The 24,645-nt window shown below is 39.8% G+C and overlaps 2 protein-coding genes across 2 annotated transcripts; both read right to left on the reverse strand.

Annotated features, from left to right (window-relative positions):
• Window positions 1–969: 969 nt before the first annotated feature.
• LOC148369040 (large ribosomal subunit protein eL22) lies at window positions 970–10,302 on the reverse strand. The gene is made up of 4 exons (XM_088330967.1): window positions 10,238–10,302; window positions 6,032–6,151; window positions 4,174–4,298; window positions 970–1,158 (listed from the first exon to the last, which is right to left on the reverse strand). The coding sequence occupies exons 1-4, from the start codon at window positions 10,247–10,249 to the stop codon at window positions 1,014–1,016; spliced, it is 402 nt and encodes a 133-aa protein (XP_088187093.1). The 5' UTR covers window positions 10,250–10,302; the 3' UTR covers window positions 970–1,013.
• A 2,639-nt stretch (window positions 10,303–12,941) lies between these two features.
• Window positions 12,942–24,047, reverse strand: icmt (isoprenylcysteine carboxyl methyltransferase). The gene is made up of 5 exons (XM_088330968.1): window positions 23,790–24,047; window positions 21,012–21,100; window positions 19,670–19,839; window positions 17,188–17,405; window positions 12,942–14,008 (listed from the first exon to the last, which is right to left on the reverse strand). Exons 1-5 carry the CDS (start codon window positions 24,006–24,008, stop codon window positions 13,829–13,831), a joined length of 876 nt encoding a protein of 291 aa, XP_088187094.1. The 5' UTR covers window positions 24,009–24,047; the 3' UTR covers window positions 12,942–13,828.
• Between the last annotated feature and the right edge of the window lie 598 nt (window positions 24,048–24,645).

Here is a 24,645-nt window from a genome sequence, read left to right on the forward strand (position 1 = left end):
GCCCTGAGACTGGCTGGCCACCAGTTCAGGGTGTCTGCTGCACAAAGGTAGCTGGGATAGGCTCCAGCACCCCAGCGACCCTACTGAGGATAAGCTGGGCAGATAATGGATGGATATATCAGTGTATTATTTGTTATTGCAACATCGGTTGCAGCCTGGTCATCCTGGAAGGGGGATTACCTCATGTGTGGTCTCTTCAAGGTTTCACTTTCCTCTTGTTGAGGTTCTTGAATTTTTCCTTGCCCTTGTGTAGGTTTTAAATAAGGGGATGGTGTCACAATAGTCTGTGGTTTTCAATAATCTGGTCTTTGCAGCCCTTCAAGATTCTTTGAGATTAAGGGCTATGCCAAGGGTGGCCAACCCGGTCCTCAAGAGCCGCATGCCCTGCATGTTTTTAAAGTCTGGAGATTCTCTGCTCAATTACAGGTGAGTCTAATCACCAACTTTAAATTCGCATCCAATGAGTCTGGGAAGAGAAACCTTCAAAACATGCAGGATATGTGGCTCTTGGGGACCGGATTGGCCATACAAATAAACATGACTTAATCACTTTTTCCAACATACCTTTGCAATTCCCAGATGCGTTTCTCCCTGACTAGTAACACCATAAAGTGTGAAAATGCTGATGTTTCCAAACGCCTGCTACAAGGCCATGCTGTCTCTAGTTTAAGCAAGTTATATCACAGAACTGATCATGAAGGCCTCCAGAAAGATTTCCGACCCCACAACAAATAAAGGCTGAAATGTGATAGGCTCCATATGAAAACATACCTGAAAGCAGCACGAGCAGAGTAAAGGGAAAAAAACGGACATTTTGAGTGTCGTTATTCACAAAATATATTCAACTTCAGTCTGTGATTCTCTGGGAAGGCACGACACTCCACCATTGATATGTTGTAAACCGGCAGGATACCGATAACACATTTAGCTCGCACAGACAACAGTTCGAAGAAAAATACCCTACTAGACTTGACAACATGGAACTTATTTTATTGTACAAAACCATAATCAAATTAATCCTCATCTTCGTCCTCCTCTTCGTCCTGGTTGATCTGGAAATAGCGCAGCTCGTAGCTCTCCTTGGAGTTGGCCACCACACGCAACCAGTCGCGAAGATTGTTCTTTTTCAGATACTTCTTAGTCAGATACTTGAGATATCTGAAACATGCATGAATTTGAAATTTACTACATATCTTCTGACTTATTTGGGTTTCTTTGTTGCTGCGAAATGTTATTGCACTCCTTTTCATTGCACTTCTGTTAAAATGCACAACCTTACACTATTATAACGTAGGCCAATCTTTAACCACTACATGGTAAATTCAGACGCTGCCCTTCTTACAAGCATTCGACTTACGTAAAACGATAGATACGATCATTTCTTTCAGGATGTTGTAAAAGATCCAGACACTGCTGTGTGTTATATTTTGTATTGTGTGCACCTTTTTCCGAGTACAGGACATTACTGTAGTAATGGCGTGTGGTGCTGTGAGAGCTCACCCTGCATCCACTCGGAAGTGAAAGAATCCACTTCCTCTTCCTACTTTGTATGTAAACATCTCTCCTTCGCCTACTCGTGGATCCCACCGCTGCCACCAATGTAGCCCGTTGTCTTGTGTGGGTAATGGATTGCTGCTCGTTCATGAAAAAAATACACTTTCGGTCTCTTTGGAGAGCGACAACCGCCAGCACCTGTTTATTGTAAACACACTGAACCCGCTCCAAAACTAAACTCTCGCACCAACTTTAGCGACATTCGTCGCCCTACTGACATCATTCATGCGCACCTCACATTCTACGCCTACACTATCTCCAGCGCGCTAAGAACTCTGACATTTGTATTGTTTAATATCTTGTGAATCCATTCGATATGGTTGGTGTAAAGTGTAAGGAAGAGGCAAGCCGTTTCTTTTGAAATGAAGGAGGAATAAGAAAGCTTGATGCGGTTGAGAAAATGGGAAGTCGCCCAACTCTTGAAGCCCATCTTCCAAAAGTAAGTTGAACTTCCTTTTATTTATCTTTGTAAGGCATGTCTTTTATGTAATGTTTAGTTTTTAGTACAAAACAATACAGGTTACTTACATAAACCTTAAACATAAAAAATATAGCACCGAAGCAACTTACGAACAAATTCAACTTACAAACGATCGTCCGTTAGTGGGGCAGCGTCTGCATTGTATTCTACCTTTACTTCTTAAAGTCTTTACCCTGAAGTGTTAGTCCAGTCTTGTTGTGTACAATATTTCTCAGATTTGACATCGATAACAATAAAGAAAATACAATTCAATACACGGCACAACAAAAACAACCGCCACTATAGGCCACCCCAAAGACCAGATGGCCCAAGAACTCAAGTCATATGTTGAAAGGTTTGCACAGCAGTCTAAAAGTAACATTTGTGGTAATGCTAACCCTATAACGGGTGTGGAACTCAGTCTTTGAGGGCTGCCATCCTGCGTGTTTTCCTGGGTTAAGAGGCGAGTTAAACTGGCTTATGAAGAGGTAGATAAGTCAACACCAAAATATTACTTTTCATCTGATTATTATTATATACATCTTCTGTAAGTTTGTTTCACTTCTTCTCCCGGAGCATTGAGAGTAGTCCAACATTTTGTACACCAAAATTTCCGGCCCGATCGGGACTCGTGTGCAATGTTCGGGGTTAGCCATAGCGGTTACAGAAAAAATAGCCCCATTGACAATTAACTGGTTGGAGATTTTCCCATCCGGAATGCATGGGGCCTATTTATTTCAATGGGTCACCATGGTAATCAGTTTCCAGAGGTGACATGAGTTAATCACTGACCTACATTAAATTCAAGCATGGGCCAACAAGTGGTACTAACAAGTGGATACTAACAGCTGTATGCGCAGCTGCTGAAGTGTAGGGCTGGTAAAGCCAGCCCAAATATTAGCTCATGCTAGCTGTAAACACTGTCGGCAATGAGCTAACAAGTCATAATAACAGCTAGATGCTAATGACTCCATGCTAACAAATTATGCTAAGGTTTACATGCTAACAGTAAAATGCTGATAAAGTGCGCGAACAGCTACATACTAACAAATTATTTTAACGGCTACATAGATAGCTACTTAATTTATCCCCGCAGGGAAATTCACATGCCATTCATTTTGAATTGTGTAATAACAGTGTTTATACTATGTTATTACCATGGCAGCGATTTTTAAAGTCTCCCAAAATGATCTCCTTATTGCTAACAACTAGAGCCTTCAGTTGGTACAGAATGCTGCAGCAAGGCTTTTAACAAAGACAAGAAAGTTTGATCACATTACCCTGATTTTAGCTAACCTGCATTGGCTCCCTGTTAGCTTAAGATGTGATTTGAAGGTTCTGTTGGTATTATACAAAATCATGCATGGCCTTGCTCCCTCATATCATTCAGATTTAATTTCGCCCTAAGTTACGGTCCGGAGCCTTCGATCTGAAACCGCTGGTCTACTCGTGATCCCAAGAGCCAAGAAGAGATCCACAGTTTTGAGAGCATTCTCCATTTAGGCCCCAGAGCTTTAGAATGGTCTTTCCACTGAGATCTGATCTGCAACCTCAGTGGAACTGTTTAAATCTAGGCTCACACTTCTATTCTATAGCATATGAATAACCTATATTTTATGTTGACAATATCTGTGTGTTATTTGCCCTCATGTAGGTCTGTTATTGCAACAACCACTGCAACTTGGTCATCCTGGAAGGGGGATTACCTCTTGTGCGGTCCCTTCTCATGGTGCCTTCATTTTCCTCATGTTGAGGTTTTAGAGTTTTTCCTTGCCCTCATGTAGGTTTTAGATCAGATGATGGTGCAATAAAAGTCTCTGGTTTGCAATAATCTGTGGTCTGTGCAGCCCTTTGAGACTCTTTGTGATTAAGGGCATCACAAATAAACATGACTTGACCTACACGCTAATCAACTTGTTGCCACCGGTTTTATGCCAACATCTCCCAGATCCAGCACCAACTCTCACAAGTCCCTCCGGAATAGTTAATATTATACTTCTAGAAGTGAAACCTTCAAAACACACAGCCTTCGAGGACAGTTTTCAAATCGCTTCACACGTGGTTTAACACTAACAGTTTATCAGTTTACAACCGGTGTCACGAGTACAGAACCACCGCCGTAAATGCGACACTGCAGATTTTTGACAGTGAAAGTTTACCTTTTTGAGAAGGCCACTTCTGAGGAGATGGTAATCTTACTCTTGCTCCTCTCGATGGACACGACCCCCCCACCGAGGTTGCCAGCTTTGCCGTTCACTTTGATGCGCTCCTGGAGGAACAGCTCCTGCAAACAAAAAAGCAGAACTCGTTATCTGGACATTTGGATGTCCCTCATCCAAATGCATGACGTGCAACCACAGAGCCCTGGCCATTCCGGAAGAGCGGCTGTTTTTAGTATCTTTTGATTTCAATTAAATTGGTTTTAAAACGCTCATAATTAGATTAAGTTATATATTATGGGGCCCCTTTCAAGCAAAAAAATTAAAAATGTGCATTGAAAAACAGAAAATCAACACTGCTTGCTCAGAAATATTTTTATTCTATAGTTAACTTGATAAAAGAAATAATAAATACATGTATAGCAATAGCAAGAAAAACATAACAAGCTGTTTGAATTTTGGGGACTTGAATGGCATCAAATACACTTATTTTTATGAATAATAGTTTTTAAAAAAACGTTTCAAACATAGTTAGATTTTAAACATTGGGCCGGCCGGATTGAAAGGCCTGACAAGCCGCAAGTAGCACACAGGACAGAGTTTTCCTACCCTCGCTTTAAAGCCATGGAAATACTTATATATGTATATATATACAACTTTACATCAAGATTACGATGACTGTGTCACAGCTTCACCATTCAAGCAGAGGAGGACGCTACATGAACGGCTGTAGAGAAGCAGTAGCGTCCATAATTGCCAAAACCCAACCACACCGCAACACTTTACCTAGATGGCGACCGGTTATCAGTCAGGACGATTATTGGCAGCGATATTTGGGAATTTGACAGATTTCAGTATCAGCATTGTTATTCGTTCCATGGAGCGATTAAATATATTTAAATTTGGGTTATCAAGGCTCAGATGCAGCCGAGCCTCTCCCCCTCTCTTTACAGTTTTATATCGCTGCACTTTGCCGAAATGCACACTTTGTTTGGGTGCTGTGCTTCGAAATGTGCGCACTTGATTTGAGGGACTCAGCCCCGAGTAAAACCGAAGCTGCGTACCTCAGCCGAAATTCACACTTCGGGCTCAGTTAATCAATCAGCAGCTTCATAATTCAAATTATAATTTAGCACTTTTTAAGTTCTATGTAAAAAATATGTATACATATTATAAATACAAGGACAGTACTTTTATTTGTTTGGAATGGTCTTTTCATATCGACATTTTCACGCCACATTTTCAAGTACGCCAATAAGATGGCCAACAAATATCTGAAGTAAAAAAAGTACATAGTGTCCTGAAATCATTTTTACAATTTCAACTCGACAGTATGTAAGTTATTTGTAAAAAGAAAACGTTTATAAAATACAGTACTCGTATTTGTTAAACAAATGTTTGAACCTGTAAATAGGGTTTGTTCTTTGGTTTCTATATGTATAATAGAGTATTTGTCGATTTTGCGTTTAAGCGAGCCCTTTTTGGAATACAGCCCTTGTGAAAAACGAGGAATTGCTGTACTCAAATAAAAATTACTAGAAAGGTGGGAAAAGGTTTTTTTTTCTCTCCCTGGCAAAAGAACAAGCTTAGACACTTAATTTGCTGGGTGTGATTGTAAATTGAACCCTATAAGGCTACAATTGTCTACCGTAATGTACCTTAAGAGAGAGTGGTTTTAGTGCTGAGCCATTGCAAATATTTTAGCCCACTTAGGTTGGGGGAATCAACGATTTTGGCTTGTATCACATTTCTGAACCGTTTCCCAAACACCCAAATGTTGACTATCAAAACATATTAGGTGATCTTATATGGACAGTTTCTGGGCAAGACACTCAAATAATTGTCAACATGCACTTACAAAGTTGGCGGCGTCCATGATCCCATCTTCAACAGGATGAGTGCAGTCCAGCGTGAACTTGAGGACCTGCTTCTTCTTTTTACCACCTTTCCCAGTGTTCTGTTTCTTTTGCTTCATTTGCTTTATCGAAAACAAAAACACAACTTCTATCAAACACCTAAGGGTTTACAGATTTTTGTCATTTTTAATCAAAGACAAACATCACATCATTATCAAAGTGAACCCCTAATGTACAAAACAGGTGATTTTTGTCTCATCTATAGTTAAAAAAAAAAAACATTTTAGTTCCGAAAATACCTACCCCCAAAGTTCAAGCACCTCAGGTATTTTGCGGATTTTTAAAAAACTTTGTTTAAACCTCACTGAAAGTAAGGTGCCTAGAATATATATATATATATATATATATATATATATATATATAAAAGCAGATCCTACTGTATGTTGCTGTATTGTGTAGTAAAGGGGTCTCTAACGTGGTGCCAATAGTCCCCAAGGGTGCCCCCTGAGGATGGTTGAGGTTCCCACACACCTATTTTCCGAAAATAGCTCACCGGTTCTGTGTCATTGTGATGTTATGGTAAAATGAGTTTTTGTTGGTTGACTGAATCTATGTAAGCCTATTTTAATAATTAACTTCGTTATACCATAGTAATAATATAATAATATTTTAGAGGTTCAAATAAATAAATCCCAGGTTATGGGAGTCATGCACAAAAACATCTATTCACGTATTGATCATTATTTTTAAGCAATTAAGGGAATATATCGAGAATATATTCATGTATTAAAGAAAACAATCAGGAAATTCAGTAAAATTTATTAAGCAAATAAGCAAAAAAGGTGCAGATTTTTTTTACCATCTATCTGACTACCTTTCTAGCTTTTGAGCTATTTAGCAAACTAACAAGCATTTTACATATTTTGCATGATATCTAGATTGTGTGAAATGCTGGACAACCCGTCTAAATGAAATGATCTGCATTTATATAGCGCTTTTCAAGTCAATGACTTCCCAAAGCGCTTTACAATGTGCTCCACATTTCCCATAGCGGCCTTGCAGCCATGTAAGGCGCTAACCTGCTTATTGGGGGTATTAGGGGTTCAGTGTCTTACCCAAGGACACTTCGACATGTAACACGGACAAGCCGGGATTCGAACTGGGATCCCTTGATCCCAAGACGAGCGCTCTACCTCCTGAGGTACTGCCACCCCAACTAAATAACTCTCTTTACTCCTCTGCTATCAGACTCTTAAACGGCTGCTGATCGAACAATACACCAGACACGTTCAGTACACTACACTTTAAACTGGACCATACTTGGACTATTCTTACACTTAGAGTCACTCTCAACTGTGTTTAACCTTATTTTATCTTATTGCCTTAACTCATCTTGAGTTAATCTTGTATTTTTTTTATCTTTTCAATATCTGTAATATTCTTGTATGCATGCATGTCGTTTTTAGTCTATTTACGCTGAAAACTGTGTACATCACAGTAATAATTTGATTACCGTATTTTCCACACTATAAGGCGCACCGGCTTATAGGGCGCACCCCCAAAAAAGTTTTTGGTCCTCTATTTGACATACATAAGACGCACCGGATTATAAGGCGCTACAATGGGAACGTCGAAAAAACAGTCCGATAGTTCAGTCAAACTTATTACCCCCTTAACATTCCCAAAGCTTGCAAAGACGTGTCGAGAAAACGTGCGGATGCGGTGTCCGTACGATGTCACCCAAATGTATCGTTCCATCATTCGGAAGGTTAAAGTCTTGGGATTCAAGAAATGCCAACCATTCCTTAGTTTCTATTTTCTTTTTCGTTCGCAACTTTACTGTGCATATGACAATAAACACTTGGAATTGAGTTTAATTTAAAAATAGACACTCCATTCCATCCATTATCTGCACCGCTTATCACAGAAACATCAAGTTCAGTCTGAAACAAGATACATGGAAAATATATAGCCGGAGTAGCTCACCGAAGTCGTTGTGTTCAATAATAATGTGCAGCCATGGTCCTCTTATATCCGTGAGTGTAGTAAATCCAGGAGAATAAAATATTTACAAATACAGAATAGTAAAAAATGCTTTCTGTATGCCGTCAACCACGTGCTATACACATTCATCTTTTTCGGCCAATTGCAGGCTTTGTTTTGCCGCTTAAGCCGATGCCAGCCTGTAAATGATAAAAAGGATCCGCCCCTTGACCCCGAATAACTTTAGCCAATAGTGATCGATTCAGATGATGATTGACACATTGGTTAGCCAATGAAACGCCGGTAAATAAATCCCAGCGTACACCGCTGACTACTTGGCGTTCGGGGGAAAATCTTGTCGGCGGCTGCAAGTTAGTTGGAAGACTTTGCGACTTAATATTGATCCACATATAAGGCGCACTGTATTATAAGGCGCATGGTCAGCTTTTGAAAAAAAAAAAAGGCTTTTAGATGCGCCTTATAGTGCGGAAAAAAACGGTAAGGGTGGAAGCGTGGTTCTTCACTGTGCGTATGACCATAAACATTTTGAATCATGAATCTAACATTTGTTTTGTTATTCAGCTTAATTTTGGCCTTCTTTATCACTAGCTGTTTCGAGATTTGTTTGCCTATTTAGACAGCTTTTTACGTTTTAAGCTAGCTCAGTTTTAGCTTTTTACCTGATTACCTTTCTAGCTAACTATAAATGTGAATTTCCCTTCGGGGATGAACAAAGTATCTATCTATCTATCTATCTATCAAGCTACCTTTAGCTATTTGGCGAGACATCTAGCTAAGTTGAAATTTTAGAAATTCATAGCAACTTTGCTCTAGTTCGTAACAAAAAGTAGCTTCAGCTTAAAATAGATTTGAGACCCCTGGTACAGTACATTCAAAATAGAGTGCTCGAAGGCACCAGGGAGAATACAGACTAGAGAGTGATCAAAGAGCAACCTTTGGTTGTCCAGCCTTTTGGGGGTTTTAAGGTACCTGCAGGGGCAACATGGCGAACAATTTTGTTAAGTCCTTTTAGATCAGGGGTGTCAAACTCATTTTAACTCGGGGGCCACACGATAGAACAAACATTCTGTTGGGGGCCGGACTAGTAGATTAAAGAGAAAGAAAAAGAGGGATGAAGAAATAACAGAAAGAGGGAGGGAAAAGGAGAGAGGGCGGGACAAAGAAAGAAAACAAGGGAGAGAGCGTGATAAACAAAAGAGATAAAAAGTCGTGAGAGAGGGGAAAAAGAAAGGGAGAGGAAAAGAGAAATCCAAAGAGTAATAGAAAGACAGAAGGAGAGAAAAGAAAGCACGAAGGGTAGGAAGAGAGGAGAAAAGGAAAAAAGGAAGCTAGAGCAAAATAAGTTAAAAAGACACAGAGAAAGAAACAATGAGCAACAAAAAAGAGAAAGAGAGACACAAAGAGCAGAAAAGATGGAGAGTGGGAGAAAAGGGCTGGGAAAGAGAGAGAAAAACAAGTACAGTGTCTTTGTGAGAGGAACCTGGCTTTGGCAACATCAAGTTGACATATTTACACCTGCAGCTTGTTTTTCTCTTGCGCTTCTCTGAGTGTTGTCTCGCTGGCCAGATTCAATCCCTTAGCAGGCCTGATCTGGCCCGCCTGTTTGACACATGTTTTAGATTATACTTATGTAGAATATATGCAAATGTATGGACCGACAAGTATCTCTAAAATAGGGTTTACTATACCCTATATAATTTTACTTTTTGGGTGAATCAGTAGTTTTGAATGAAGATGTATTTTCAATGACCACTAGGAGGCGCTAAATAATACACATTGTCCCTTTAAGTTTGGACACTCGCTGATTAGGAGTTGCTATATGTAGCCCACGCTAGCTAAACGTCGTAAAGTACACGTATCATTCGGGATCACGAATTGACGGATTAAACGCTAGAAAAAAGTCTAAATAAATAACAATCGTCGAGCAGTTAAAAGACGCGCTAAATTACACCGGTTGTTTATGTTTCAACAGAAAACCAGGTAAGTCCAAAACGTGGTAGGTTAGCATACAAAAGCTAGCATTAGCTACAGGCCGCAAAGAACTAGAAACCATCTTCTTTGAGATCTTTAACAAGCTTCCCCGACGGATCTGTACGATGTTGAGACATTATCCGACCCCAAAGAACGTTCCAGTCTCCTCTTTTTCCGTTTGCCTCATGGTAAACAACAATTTAAGCATATTGTTGACACGCGATTTTACTTACTGTGGGCGCCATGGCGAAGAAGCTCGCAGAGAGGGCGAGCGTCGTTTGCGCATGCGCTACACCGACTGACAAGTCAATCGCAGAATCATTGATTCTACCTGCATATGTACGGTAATTTTTTTCTACACAAAACATCTTTGAAGGTAATAGATTTTCCTCAAATATGGCGAGGATGAATGGTGAGGGTTTACAGAATAAAACACAGTATTAAAATGCATTGAGTATATGGATGATTGTAATACCCGTGTAACGGGTGTAATAATAACTTTTTTTTTTTTTTTTAATTCCTGCTGAAATATGTTGTATAGTTTTTGGTAAGTGTCCTGAAATGATGAGTCCATGAGGTAAAGTTTGGTTTTGGCTTTTGACACGTGCCCGGAAGGCGTTTTTGGGGGGCAGTCTACAACGAGATGTCAACGGTAAGACACGATTGTTTGGTGCTCCGCAAAAAGTTAATTTTAAACATTAAAATCACAGCTGACAAATCTCTCAACATGCACAGTAATGTGATTGATGTTGGCAAGGTTTTTGGATTTATTTTCGTTTTGTTTCTGTCGCCTTTTATGATAGTGTTGCCGGACGTTGCATGTTGTGCTAAAATGCTAATTCCCCTTATAGAGATCAAAGCCAGCAGAGAAGCTTACCACGTGCTGTGTTGTGACTCATTTATTTGCAGTCAAATTGTACCCGTTTTATACTCATTATTGTTATTATTTCTATTTTCTCATATATATATATATATATATATATATATATATAAAAAGGATGATGTTGGTTAAAATTCAAACCAAAGAAAAATATGTTGAATTCATTGTAAACATTGAAAAAACACTATACGATCTCTTGTTAAAAGTATCTTGTTAAAATGGATGTAAAAATGTATTGTGATGGTTGATATTCTAAAATGTATTTTATGTAAACTGAAAAGAAAGCTCTTTGAAATGTAGTGGGCAGTCTACAACGAGCTGCCAACGAGATCAAAGCCAGCAAAGAAGCTTACTACGTGTTGTGTTGTGACTTATTCATTTGCAGCAACTGTAATAAAAACCTTATCATCCAGTCCAGCGTGAATGTGGACCTTTGGTGGGACAGGTACACCGCGGTTACACCTGTTTACATCAACCGCTTGTTCCCCTTATAAACACAATACGGCACCTATTTACTTACATCAAACCAGGCCATGTGGGTTCAGGACCCTTTAACCGCTTTGGACGGAAAATTGGCATCAGTCCATTCCTTAATGTTCTAGGCCTAGTTCTTTTTCGGCCTTCCTCTCCAACTGCCCCTTTGGACTGTGTCCTAGAGAATTATCTTGGTCAGTCCTGATGATCTTTTGATGTGACCATACCTCTGAAGTTTCTGTCTCCTCGTAGGGTTCAATGTGCCCTCTGATGATGTTTCATATATCACATGGGCTGAGTAAATGTAAATATAAATCGTCTGCATATATATTGCACTTTTCAAGTCAATGTAGCGCTTTACAATGTGCTTTACACGTTTTCCTTTTACACACTAACTAACCAATAGCAGTGTCAGCCATGCAAGGCAACTACCTGCTATCGGGGGCATTAGGGATTCAGTGTCTTGCCCAAAGACATTTCGACAAATAACATGGAGGAACCGGGAATTGAACCTGCGACCTCTTGATCCCAAGACGAGCGCTCCACCTCCGGAGCCAATGCCGCCCCTAAAGTAGCTGATGCCTGAAGTTTTTGCTTTGCAGTTTTCCTGTGAGAGTCCATGCAGGCGTAGAGGAAGATGGAAATAACCAGCGCTAATCTTTGATTTCACCGCTGTTTTTGTCCCTCCAGATGGGTTTAAGTCTGTCAAGTGTGGCTGTGGTTTGTTACATCCTCAACCTAATTGAACAAGCTGTATTAACTCCTAAACATACTGTCAATTTAGGCAAAAGATTAATATGCAAACAGTAAAACATGAAACTGTTGCCAGGATTTTTTTAAAGCCTTTTGGACAGTGTGCCTCGAAAGTTTTTAATGAAACCAAGTGTCTCTTTACTCAACTAAAAGTTGAGAAACATTAATTTACAGCACAAGTTGCAGTGACACCAGATGGACACTAAATAACCTACACGTGACGTACTGTATTATAAGTTGTGAATTAATTGCAAAAAATGTCACTAAAATCCATCCATCCGTCCTATATCTGCACCGCTTATCCTCAGTAGGGTCGCGGGGGTGCTGGAGCCCATCCCAGCAATCATCGGGCAGTGGGCAGGAGACACCCTGAACTGGTTGCCAGACAGTGGCAGGGCACACAGGGACAGACAACTCACTCGCTCATTCACATCTAGGGACAATTTGGACTGGCCAATTAACCTGACATGCATGTTTTTGGAATGTGGGAGGAAACCGGAGTGCCCGGAGGAAACCCACGCAAGCACGGGGAGATCATGCCATCTCCACACAGGAGGTTTGATCTCATGACCTCAGAAACGTGCCGCACATGCGCTAACCACTGCGCCGCCGTGCGTCACTAAAATCACAAATATCTAAATAATATATTACATTGTAGAGAATACAACTAATGATTAAACAAGATTGTAGTTATAAGGTTTACTCATAAAAGCCAAAGCCGTTTATTATTCGCCAACGGTGCAATTATTTATCACCTGAGTGAAGGCCATACAATGTTTTTTTACACGTACAAGAGTGCTTAAAACAATTCAATCGAGTCTCTGAAGATGTGACCTGAATGAAGAAATACCCTTTATTTTGACATACTTAGAGAGAAGATTCCACTGAACGGTGTGAAAATGACACAACTGGCACACACATTCAGTAAAAAATTAAAGTTCTTATCTAGGATTGTTTTTTTTTTCCCTATTATATACACATTGCTACATTTGAAAAGTCCATAAAAAATCCAAAGAAAGGAGGCAGTGCTTAGCATCACCTCCACATTGCACTAGGTTGTTGGTTTCGACTGCTGCTTTAATGCTCGTTTGTGTGCTCTCACTGCTCCAAACCTAGTGTGCACATTTGATTTTAGAGCAGTGGCCCTTGGGGGGACGGGCACACTTAAGTGAATTGTCACCTACCTGCACAGCCCTCCTTCCCTTTTATGCTAGAAATGTCATTATTGGTGCAAACTGCAGAAAAAAATGATTGTGGAAAGTTGGAGAGAACGGCATCAGATCCAGTTCTTCTTTGCGGTCTTAATAGTGACACAAAAGCCAAAAAGAACCTCTAATCTGACTTGACATACTATCGTATGGTGTGAAAATGTGTATACAGATTTTTTTTTTTTTTTTTTTTTGCAACTGGAGTATATCCCTCAAAATGTCCACTCGACCTGCTGTATCCTTTGATATTAAGTCACTGTAGACTCTATACTAACACCTGCCTGGAACAGCTAGCATGTTGAAAGCATGCAAACAAAACTGCAAACAAGTGCTACTAGATTACACGCAAAAATGCTCAAAAGGTTTTGGACACCCTATTTGGATTGTAGAATTTGGTCAAGTACAAGCAGTCCGCTTGCTCCGTGGTCTGAGCTAGCAAGTGGCTCGGTATTGACAACACGCCGACGCCGTTCTCTGAGTCATGTACACTCCTCTAGAGTTGTGTTCTACTAGTTGACACGGATGCCTGAGATGAAAGGAAGCCCGGTGGAAACCCGCTTCTTGTACTCTACGTATTCCTCGGCAAAGAAATTGATGAGGGAAATCTCCTCTTCTTCTATCCGCTCCCGGAAAAACCTCCAGCTGGCGATGGTGTAGCCAAGAGTACATATTGGGTTGCATAGCATCACCTACAGGGAAAAGGATATGTTTTATCTGGTAAAGTTAAAAAAAAAAAATCAAAAAAATCATTGTGTTTATTCTTCAAACTGTGAGCTCTGATTACGGTAATTTAATCGATTACTTTAAATTCCGGACTAAGGAGCACATCTGATTAATAGCCACATGCAGAAATTTAAGGAAGAAGCTCAATTTGGTTTTGTACGAGCAGCAATGGATTGTAAGCCGCATGATTTTTGATGATACGTAAGCACTGACTGAACATTTGAAATTAAAGTTACTGTAACTTTAAATGAACATGAACACATAAAATGGTTTTACAGCAAGTTTTTTGCCTGTTCCAGTTTGCATTCATCACTTTCTTTTGCCCTTTAGCTGGACTTGCAATGCTATCACTATCTACCGGACTTTTGAAAAGAAACGTATCTAAGGAGATTTCATTCCTTTTCACCTTTAAAATGAAAGTTTCATCAAAGAGAGCTGTTGTACGACCAGTTGCCTCTTTTTCTGGATGGTTTTTTTTTTCAACAAAAGCAGCAACTTTCACCCACTTAGCCAGCAGCTTTCTAATATCCGTTCTAGACGCGAGCTTCTCTTTTCCGTACCTCTCTTAGCTGTGATTTTGCAACAAGAATGTAACTTCCCTCACAAATTAATGCTTTTATTTCCTGCTTTACAAGAGAATTGAAAAAAAAAAAAAAAAAACGATTTTACCAGTGGACACACACGTCAAGTCATATTTATTTGTATAGCCCTTAATCACAAAGAGTCTCAAAGCGCTGCACAGACCACAGATTATTGCAAACCACAGACTTTTATAATACCATCCCCTGATCCAAAACCTACATGAGGTCAAATAATACACATTTATTCTCAACATAAAATATAGGTTATTCATAAGCTATGGAATAGAAGTGTGTTTTAAGCTTAAATTTAACCATTTCCCCTGCGGTTGCAGATCGAATCTCAGGGGGAAGAGCATTCCACAACACCAGGGTCCATGCACTCTTACTTATTCTTAACACCTTGTGTCCTTTCACAGTGCCAGACTAGAGTGAAGCTCAAAAGGAACACATGTAACTGTAATTAGACACAAAAAAATGATCTATTGTGCACGTTTAATACTATTCTACAAAGGCGACTTATGAAAACATGACAATAGTTTCTAGCTAAGGACGGGTACACGGTAATTATCTGGCTGACAGTTACCGGACTGATAGCAGCCTAATATGAGGTCAGTTTTCGGCCAGTGAGGAAAAATATATCCGATAATTAGTCACGTGCTGACTCACTAAAATATTCAATTAGCCGACAATACTTATTAGAAACATTCCAAGCATTTATGTACTATATAATGATTTTTTTAATGTCGTAGTAGCAATACTTGGTTTCTTCTTTATCACTTTATTATGTGCACATTTTACATTTATATTCACAAAGGATGGGAGAGCTTGAGATCAGTTGCATGGCTCAGAATGTGTCCAGGCTGTTGTGATCGTACGGGCTTGAAGGATTTTATACATTTGACTATAAAGGATTTTATACGATTAAATACAAGTTACATTTATCGAGTGCAATGAAGATTTTCAATGACAGGTCACGCTGATCCGAATGCTGAATGTTTTGTTTAGTTCTGTTCTGTTTGTTTAACTCTGACGCAGTACGTCAGGCATTGTTTTGATAAACGCTCTGTGTTGTTTTGAGTTTCTCCAGACATTGAAGCGAGGGGGTGGACCCCATGTGGGGGGCTTTCCTGGCACGCCCATGGGAGGAGCCGGTACACCAGCTTGTGGAAAAAACGTGGGCAGAGGAAGAAAGGCAGAAGATCGGAGAATAACGAGAGAGAAGGCTTGACGGAGACTCGAGCGACACTAATTCAGCTAATTCGATGCAGTTCACTTAGTTAAATTATTTAAGAAATTAAATCTGCCCCCGTGTGGAAATGCCGGTCTCTTGTCCATCTTTTCCCATCAAGAAACGAGCGCGCATTGTTAGGAGAATGCAGGTTGTGTTTGGTTAATGGAGTCATTAACCAAATTCGAACAATTTGGTAAACGGTACATTTTAATATTAAATTCCTAACAGGCTTCAGATTTTTAGTCAGTTTTGTTTTGAGAATGTTTTTGTCGTAGTCCTGCGTATACAATATTGCAAATTCATTTATTACTGTCTGCTGCATTAGTAATCGATATTGACAACTGCAGACACACTCCGGAAAAGTGTGTCTTAATCGCGGCACAATGTGTTACTTTTCTGTACTAGACACAAGGTTAGTATGACTTTTTTATGGCCAAATCTAGGCATATTTTAAGGAATTTCAAAGCCAATTTTTCAATTTCTTCAGTACCACTGAAATAAGAAATTTGGTGTGAATCATAAAGGGACGCAGTCTGATGTGTAATTCTAAAATAACAACTTATCACATTATCACTGTGTTGTTACTATGTCATTCCAGTTTGATTATTGGAAGTAGGGTTAAATACACTCAGTCAACAACTAAAAATAATCATTTTACTTGAAAATCACAATGACCCGGCATTGGTGAGCTCTTTTCAGAACAGGTTCGCGGGCACCTCAGTTGCCCTTAGGGTGCACCCGGTTCCAGCAGGCGCCACGATGGAGACCTCTGCAGTAGACATTTCCCTGCTAATTCTGCAAAGCCTGTTCCCTTGCCTGCTGTTTCGCTAGATGGTGGATAGGGATAGTGGGAATCTGGTTCATCTACTCATGTTAGTTAGTAATTAGATGAAGAGGCATTTGGCTACTAAGAAGAGTAATAGTTATTTTGCCGTTTACTCGCGCTTCTTTAAATTCCTTCTCTTTGACATTCAGAGCACTAGTCAGATATCACATTACATCTACACCTGCCTGAAGCCCTCGCAATGCTTTATTTTACTAAAACAGTCGGTTTCCCCTAGTCTACACCAGTTCTAAGAGAGCTCATAATCACTGGCCGGGGCTATTCGCTGTCCCGCCGACACGGGGCCCCGGCGGGCACCGCAGCTGAAGCCTGGCACAAAACTGAAGTCACAGTCAAGACGCTCACGACCATCCGCTTTGCGAAAAAAGGTCCGCATAGTATTGTGAGCTGCAGTTACTAAAATGTATACAAAAAGTAGCGGCTTGTAGTCCAGAATAAACGGTACATCTTTATTAAATAATATTACAAATACGTAAATATGAGTGATACCTGTGTTCCTATGCTCCAATAGAACCAGCCCACATAGGAGGGATGTCGAAAGAAAGCGTAGACCCCACTGGTGACCAACACGTGACTATACGCCTTTTCGTTTTGGACAATGTGGTTGAAGTTGGAGCCGGCCGTTAACATGGCCGCCTTGCGGAGGGCTTCGCCACACAGCACCATAAGGAGACCAACAAGGCTCAACAATCTCAGCTGCTTCAGCCCTGGAAAAGAGAGTTTGGAACATGAGGGGAAGGGGCTGTGAGACTTTACACTTTACATGTTTGTCATAATTGACAAAATGCAATTGACAAATGATTTGCTTATTGGAATGAAACTAAGATGTATATCCACATGCAATCTTGTTGAATACAAAGTACCGTATTTTCTGGACTAAGAGGCAAACCTAAAAAACACAAATTGCCAAGAAATTTGTAAGTGCACCTCATAAACTGGTGCACCTTATATACCATAGAATACGGTAGATAATATTTATAAGGCACACAGTTTTATAGGTGTTTGTTAATATACGAGGCTTTAAGGCATACTACAGTGTTTAAGCAATGACTGATCAATTAATAATCATCGTTGGCAACACATTGTATATAATGGGAATCAGACCCGGATTGTAGCGGTGAGGATGCCGATATGATACCACTAGTGCTACAGATGGCATATAAAAAGGCATTACAGCTTATCTCATAATAAAATTGTTTTTACAGAGAGCCAGAAACACTGACTTACATAGTGCATTCTGATAGCTTTAACAGTCTCTCCACTTCTTCACCTGTGCATCAATAGCGTTGCAAAGCACAGAAAAAGTAAACGGAAAGTCCTTCCACAAAGAACTATACAAGCTCTTTTAGGTACATATACAGAATGAACCACAACGTTATTGACGCACAGGTGGAGATGTGAAGAGACTATCAGAATGCACTATGCAAATTAGTGTCTCTAGCGCCGTACGTGAAAATAGTGTGATAAGAAGATAAGCTCTTATAACTTTTTATTTGTCATTTGTACAATTGGTGGTCTACTGATAAAGTGTCAGCTACCAGAGTTCGATTCCTGTTGTGATTTTAATCAGTGACACTTATCAGCGCCTTAAGTGTATAAAGAGCCCAATAGTTACACAAAAATATACATGGTTGCTCTTACTGTGCTCTATAGTCTGGTGCGTTTTATTTATGAAAATTATATGACAATAGACTACTTTTGGGGGGTGCGCCTTATAAACCGTGCACCATGTAGTGCAGAAAACACAGTAAAACACTACTACCGTAAATCCGGACTATAAGCCACTACTTTTTTCCCAAACCTTCAACCCTGCGGCTTATTCAGTGATGCGGCCAATTTATGTAATTTTTTTAACAGCTGCCAGCAGCGCTCGAGTACAAAAGGGTAAGATTTAGCCAGGTGGAATATATGCGCCGAGGAAGACTGCAACTTCTTAGCTTGTGCACAAATTAAATTAGCGTAGACACATCTTCATCATGCAAATTGCAAAAAGAAAGCACATGACGTAGCTTTCAGCAAAAAGCAAATGAGCAGTCCGATAAGGAAGGAAACAATGCTACTGCACGTAAACTTCACTTTGCGAGCGTGTTGCTAGCGTGTTTTTGAATAAGGGAGCGTGGGACGACGTCTATATGACAAAGTCTCTTTCCCATACTGGGGAAGACGACTTTGATAATGTTAGTTATAAAGAGGATGATGAGGACGCTTTACCGTGGTTTCTAAAAGTACTGTAGGTTTTTTTTAACAGACCCGTTTACTGTGTTGCGAGCGTGTTGCTAGTAGCGTTTTGCTACCGTTCACAGGCACGGTTTGGAATGAAAGTTATAATATTATAATTAAAGCTTTGAAAACTCTCACGGTGTACCGTCTTTCTTCGTAAATATGTGTAACCGATTTATAATATGTATTTGCACCTGTATATTTTTGCAATGTATTTATTTGAGACACTTATATGTTTTGCGAATTAAAAAAGAGGGGCGGAGCAAACGCGGGCTGACGGGAAGTGGGGTAAAGGTGAGTGAGACCTGTTGTCGCGGCGGACAATAGTGGATATATATTTTTCCCACCCTTACCTTTGGAAATATAGACTTTTTTTCCTTGGATTAGTTTTAACGGGTACCCGGACTCTGCAGGTCTGCATCAAACCTTAAGTACCGGTATCATTTTCTGTTCATTTTGCCGGCTGTGGTTTTTGGACTGTGTACTTTATATTCAGTTATAATCGCGGGACTCAAAGCCGGGTTTGGGCTAATTTTGTGTTTGTGTTACATTTTTCATTGTGGGCGCATGCGGCTTATATACAGGTGCGGCTTGTGTAAGTACAAAATCGGTTTTCCTCTTAAAATGTGGTGGGTGCGGCTTATAATCAGGTGCGCTCTATAGTCCGGAATTTACGGTAATCCAAAAGTGAAAAACCAAAAAAGACAAATGGGGGTCTAATGCAGATAAAGGATCAAACTTGCCAACTGACCAGGAAATGTTAGCTTCTCCACAGTGAACTCAAGCCATGATGAGACAGCGGCCAATGTGTACTCTGTACTGTGGTTGAGCAGGAAGGAGTCGAGCGACAGGCTGTGAGGGTTTATGATAGCCGTCACCAAGTACTCGGAGTAATGGAAGAACGCCAGGGAGCACATATACCTGCAGGGAGGCGACAGTACTACAAATGTTGAAGCTCTAACCAGAAAGCATTTCGCACAACATTATTCAAAGTAAATAGTGCTAAGTAGAAAAATACAAGAGAGAAGTCAGCAATACACAATTTTGAGCAGAATTACTCAAGCCAGGTTAAAATTCATATGTGACATGAAAACAGGAGTGGAGTAAGAGGGACTTCTTTATGATGAGTGACACAAATTTCCACTCCTGTTTTTGCAACATAACGTTTACTCTGCCCGGCCTTTTAAATAGCATTGTACCAAGAAGACGGAAGTAACAAAAACCTCAAACATTAAAATAAGTTATCGACAATGCTTCAGAAACTTGACTTCAAACCGAATACAAACAGCATCTGAGCACTATCGTTTTTACAATAAAAAAGTTTAAAAGATGTGCGACAATCAACTAACAAATAATATAAATATGATAACACCTCTTTTTGTAGAAATGCGTCATTACAGGCAATTAATACACTACAAAAGAAATAATCTAGTTGGATTCAAGCCAACACAAATAGTGATGTTGAAAAGATAAGCCTGTGATTAAAAATTGTCCAGACATTTGTTGTTCAATATTCGCGTAAAATGTCTCCAACATGTATGTCTAAAACAACAAATATGATAAATACAAGAGAAGTACTTGGTGGTCTGCCAATGAAAACAATCAAATAAATAGCATTCGTTCTTCTTGAATTATAGTGATTATGATCATAACTTGATTGTTTTCGTGAATGCATTGCTTGAATTTGAGCAAAATGAAAGACGGATGTGATTAAAAAGTGGAGATGTAGTAGTTAGCAGCCTGCCATTGGCAACTGTGATCAATCAGAATAATAAATGTACTGTAGTTTTGTCTTTTTGGTAAATATTCTTATCAACTGGTGTTGTATTTGCCCCTTAAATGCTTCCTGACAATATATTAATAAAAAAAAAAAAATAAAAAAAAATTTTTTTACTTTTTGAACGCTCTAGTCGGTGGCCACAGTAAGCAACTACAGTTTATATCTGTAATTGTGTTCCATTAAGTAATTGCAATATGGATAAACAAATATAAAACATACTCGGTGCATAAGCAAATCTCTGTTCCTTTTAAACGATGATTCCATGATAAAATATCCCAAAAAGAAAAACGGAAAAAGAATATTTTTTGCATACCAGCCAAAATGTGTCCATGACGTTTCTGTGCAGCTAATAATTAGCCCACAACCGAATATGACTCCCAGAAAGCATGCTCTTACTGCCACCTGCAAAAATGACAAAAAAAATCAAATATATTTGTTACTTTTCTTTGGCGTGCAAACCTCCTCCAAGTGTTTTTTGTTGTTGTGAACGGTTGTGATTTCCCCGCAACCCTAGTGAAGATAAGCAGTGCAGAAAATGAATGGATAATTGAAATTGGTCAATTGTCAAAGCAACCACTCATCCATGCGCTAGTAGTCTGAAGCATCAGCACATTTTTTTCATTTAAAAGTTCTTGGAGGAAAAATATTGAGAGGTGGCTAGGGAGTAAAAGGCATTACACATACAATCTCACTTAAAACACATAACCTAGCCCATTGATCAAATCCCAGTGATGTAAAGTAGAACATTTTTAGAGGACATCTCACTTAATTGCTCAAACTGTACTACAATAATATAGTTAAATGTTTTTTAACCAGCGTACAAATGAGACCTGTTCTAGTGCTCCGGCGGAAATTCCCCAATATTATCTTTGCAAATATGCATGCGATTGTTCTGTATCTTTGCTTTCTTTTATTGATCAGCTGAGTGAGTAACTGTAACATTCCCCCATATGGTAGCTTGTTTTCAGTATTTTTTCTTTATACACTAGGCTTATAATCTACTCACGATGAGGTAGTTTGGAGGATTATTTTACATAATTTAATTTGTTTGATGAAGCTGCCTAAGCTTGCGCTACCGATAAAGTAAATCAAACAAAGTAAAAATCTTGCGCGCATTTTTTCCTGATTTTCAATTTTTTTCTCATGTTACTAAAACAAAAAACAGGTGTTAGAACCTAGTAAAACTTTTTGGGTTCCACAAAATTAGCTCGTTTTAATCATTATGGTTGTTATTTTCAAATAGGTACAAAATTCACCCTTTCTAAAACGGACTCCTTTTCTCTTTCTGTTGACAATTCCTCAGTTTTTCCCTCGCCTCAACAACCCCTGGTCAAGAGTCTGGGTGTCATCCTCGACAGCACTCTCTCCTTTGACTCCCATATAAATAACATCACCCGGTCAGCCTACTTCCACCTGCGCTCCATCAAAGGTCTCCGTCCCTCCCTCACCCAACAGCCATCCTCATCCATAGCCTTATCACCTCACGCCTTGATTACTGCAAATCCCTCCTCTACGGTTTACCTCAAAAGTCCCTCTATAAAACTTCAGCTGGTCCATAACTGCATGCGTCATCACCAAAGAACCCTCTCGCCATCATATCACCTCTGTCTTTCAGCAACTCCACTCGATCCCAATCTACCATAGAATCAATTACAAATCAATCAATTACCAGCTCGGTAGCCTAGATGGTAGGGCGCCCGCTCCGAGACTGGGAGGTCGCTGGTTCAAGCCTCGGCCGACTTACAACATTGGTACTCATTGCCTCCCTGCTTGGCACTCGGCATTAAGGGTTGGAATTGGGGGGTTTGGTCACCTAATGACTCCCAACACAGCGGTTGGGTCTAAAATGGCGGCGCCCTGTTTGGCCGCGGCTACATCGGCTCGCTACAGTTGTACGGGTCAGGTGTATCGACATTTCGTTCTGTGTGCATGGTTACAAAGAATGACAATAAAAGTAAATTCTAATTCTATTCTATAAAATCCTGCTCTACACCTTATTGACCATTCACAACCTTGCCCCTGCCTACCTCTCCGTTCACACGGTCACGCCATCCCGTACCCTCAGATCATCTTCCTCCCTCCAGCTCACTATACTCTGTGCCTGCCTCAGCTCCATGGGAAGCAGGGCTTTCAGCCGCTCTGCCCCCCAGCCCTGGAACTCATTGCCGCCTGACCTCCGAAATTCTGTGACCCTGTCCACCTTCAAATCCTGACTTAAAACTCTCCTCTTCAGACTTGCCTTTTCTTGACCATCTGCTACACATGTCGTCCCTTTTAACTCTAATATGTTTTGTTTGCTATTTACTACTTTTGTTTTACTCTCGTTTTATTGTATCCTACTATATGTACAGCGACCTTGGGCGTCCTGAAAGGCGCTTCAAAATACAATGTATTATTATTATTATCAATAATTTTTTCCCAAAAAAATACAACAGAAAAAAAACAAGAGGAACATGTAGTAAAAGTTGAAAAACAGATTTAAATTGCAGTAAATTAAAAATTTACATTTAAAATTACAGCAACATCATTAAAAAAACTAATAATCTGTGTTACCTCCTGAACCACAGTGATCATAAACTTTATACAGTCAATTTAAAAAACATGATAATTTAGGCCTTAAAAACTATAAACTGGTGCCATGAATTATTTTTTTGAATAGCCTATTTTCAACGGACTGGGTGCTTCCGACAAGAGTGCCATGGCTCAATAAAAGGTCGTGAAACAGTGTACAGTTTAGAGATAAAAAGGTCAGCGCCAGTACATATATTTTACATATTTATTCAAAGATAACTTCCCGGAGACAGCTGGGATGGGCTCCAGCACCCCCGCGACCCTACTGAGGATAAGCAGTGCAGATAATGGATGGATGGATGCATAACACAAAATTGTGGGTCACTGCAGCTTTAGACTTAACCGCGATCTCCTACTTTCACTAATAGGATTAAGTAAGTCAACAGCTTTTGTTGTCCTAGGCGGTTTGAAACACGCTCGCTTTACACCAATTTCAATGCAACATTACTTGTTTTGTGTCTTCATTTATCAAAATCTATAACTCTGATGAAAACTTTGATAAATATCGTTTATTGCCTACCTTGTATAGAGGTCCTCTGTATATTACTAACAGGAGGCCATTGATGACAGCAACATGGACACAAATTGCTATTTTCCCGGGAGTTTCTGTAAGGTAGTCGAAGACCCAGTCGAAGTGGCCAAACCAGGTTCGAATTAAGGGAATTACAAGAACACTCAGACCGAGAATAAAGCTCTTAATACTAACTGTGCCCTCAAGTACTAACTTAGTGCCTGCCATGATGGAAAAGATTCCACCAAGTATCGCGAGAACACATGGTGCATTCAACGTGGCAAGAGGAAGTAGGGATTCTCGATGCTGCATTCAATCTGTACTGGTCTGTCGGGTTTCTAAAAAGCAATGTTTTGACGGGGGAAATCAAAGGGTTGCCTTAAAAATTCAAAACGACAGCTCTATCAAATTTAGTACATCAACTTCATTCACTAAGTATGTTGTATGGCTTGCAGGTAATCCTAACAAATCTTAATCAAATCAAAGTGGTGTGCCGTGCATTTCACACTTACACCTTCAGCAGTGCTACGTCTGAATCAACCCAGCCCTCAGTAGCTATTTTATGGCTATAAAACATCTACTGCAAGTACAGCTGAGACACATCTAAAAACAATATATCAATAATCACCTCATAAGTTTGCATTATTTAAGAGTTTTGGTACATTTTACTCACCAAAACTCATATTTGTGCACAAAAAAATCTATCCTCCTTTGTTTCCTCAAGATTTCAATTACCGTCGTACAGATTATTCATGCAGTTCAGTTCCATCAAGAAGTTATTTTCTATCGCCACTGAAGCTAATGGGTGGCTCAGGAGGTAGAGCGCTCGTCTTGGGATCAAGAGATCGCAGTTCAAATCCCGACT

This window comes from Urocampus carinirostris, chromosome 3, assembly GCF_059441175.1.
Source record: "Urocampus carinirostris isolate Australia breed hairy pipefish chromosome 3, RoL_Ucar_1.0, whole genome shotgun sequence".
NCBI lineage: Eukaryota > Metazoa > Chordata > Actinopteri > Syngnathiformes > Syngnathidae > Urocampus > Urocampus carinirostris.

Bases quoted from the DNA above. Each gene is read 5' to 3' on its own strand.
- LOC148369040 (XM_088330967.1), bottom strand. The intron at 4,299-6,031 runs GTAAGTGCATGT...TTTTGTTTGCAG, and splicing joins TCATGGACGCCGCCAACTTT to GAGCTGTTCCTCCAGGAGCG. The intron at 1,159-4,173 runs GTAAACTTTCAC...TGCATGTTTCAG, and splicing joins GAAGTGGCCTTCTCAAAAAG to ATATCTCAAGTATCTGACTA.
- icmt (XM_088330968.1), bottom strand. From the start codon at position 24,008: ATGGCAGGCACTAAGTTAGTACTTGAGGGCACAGTTAGTATTAAGAGC. The intron at 19,840-21,011 runs GTATGCAAAAAA...GCCTCCCTGCAG, and splicing joins TCATGGACACATTTTGGCTG to GTATATGTGCTCCCTGGCGT. The intron at 14,009-17,187 runs GTATCACTCATA...TTTTCCCTGTAG, and splicing joins ATTGGAGCATAGGAACACAG to GTGATGCTATGCAACCCAAT.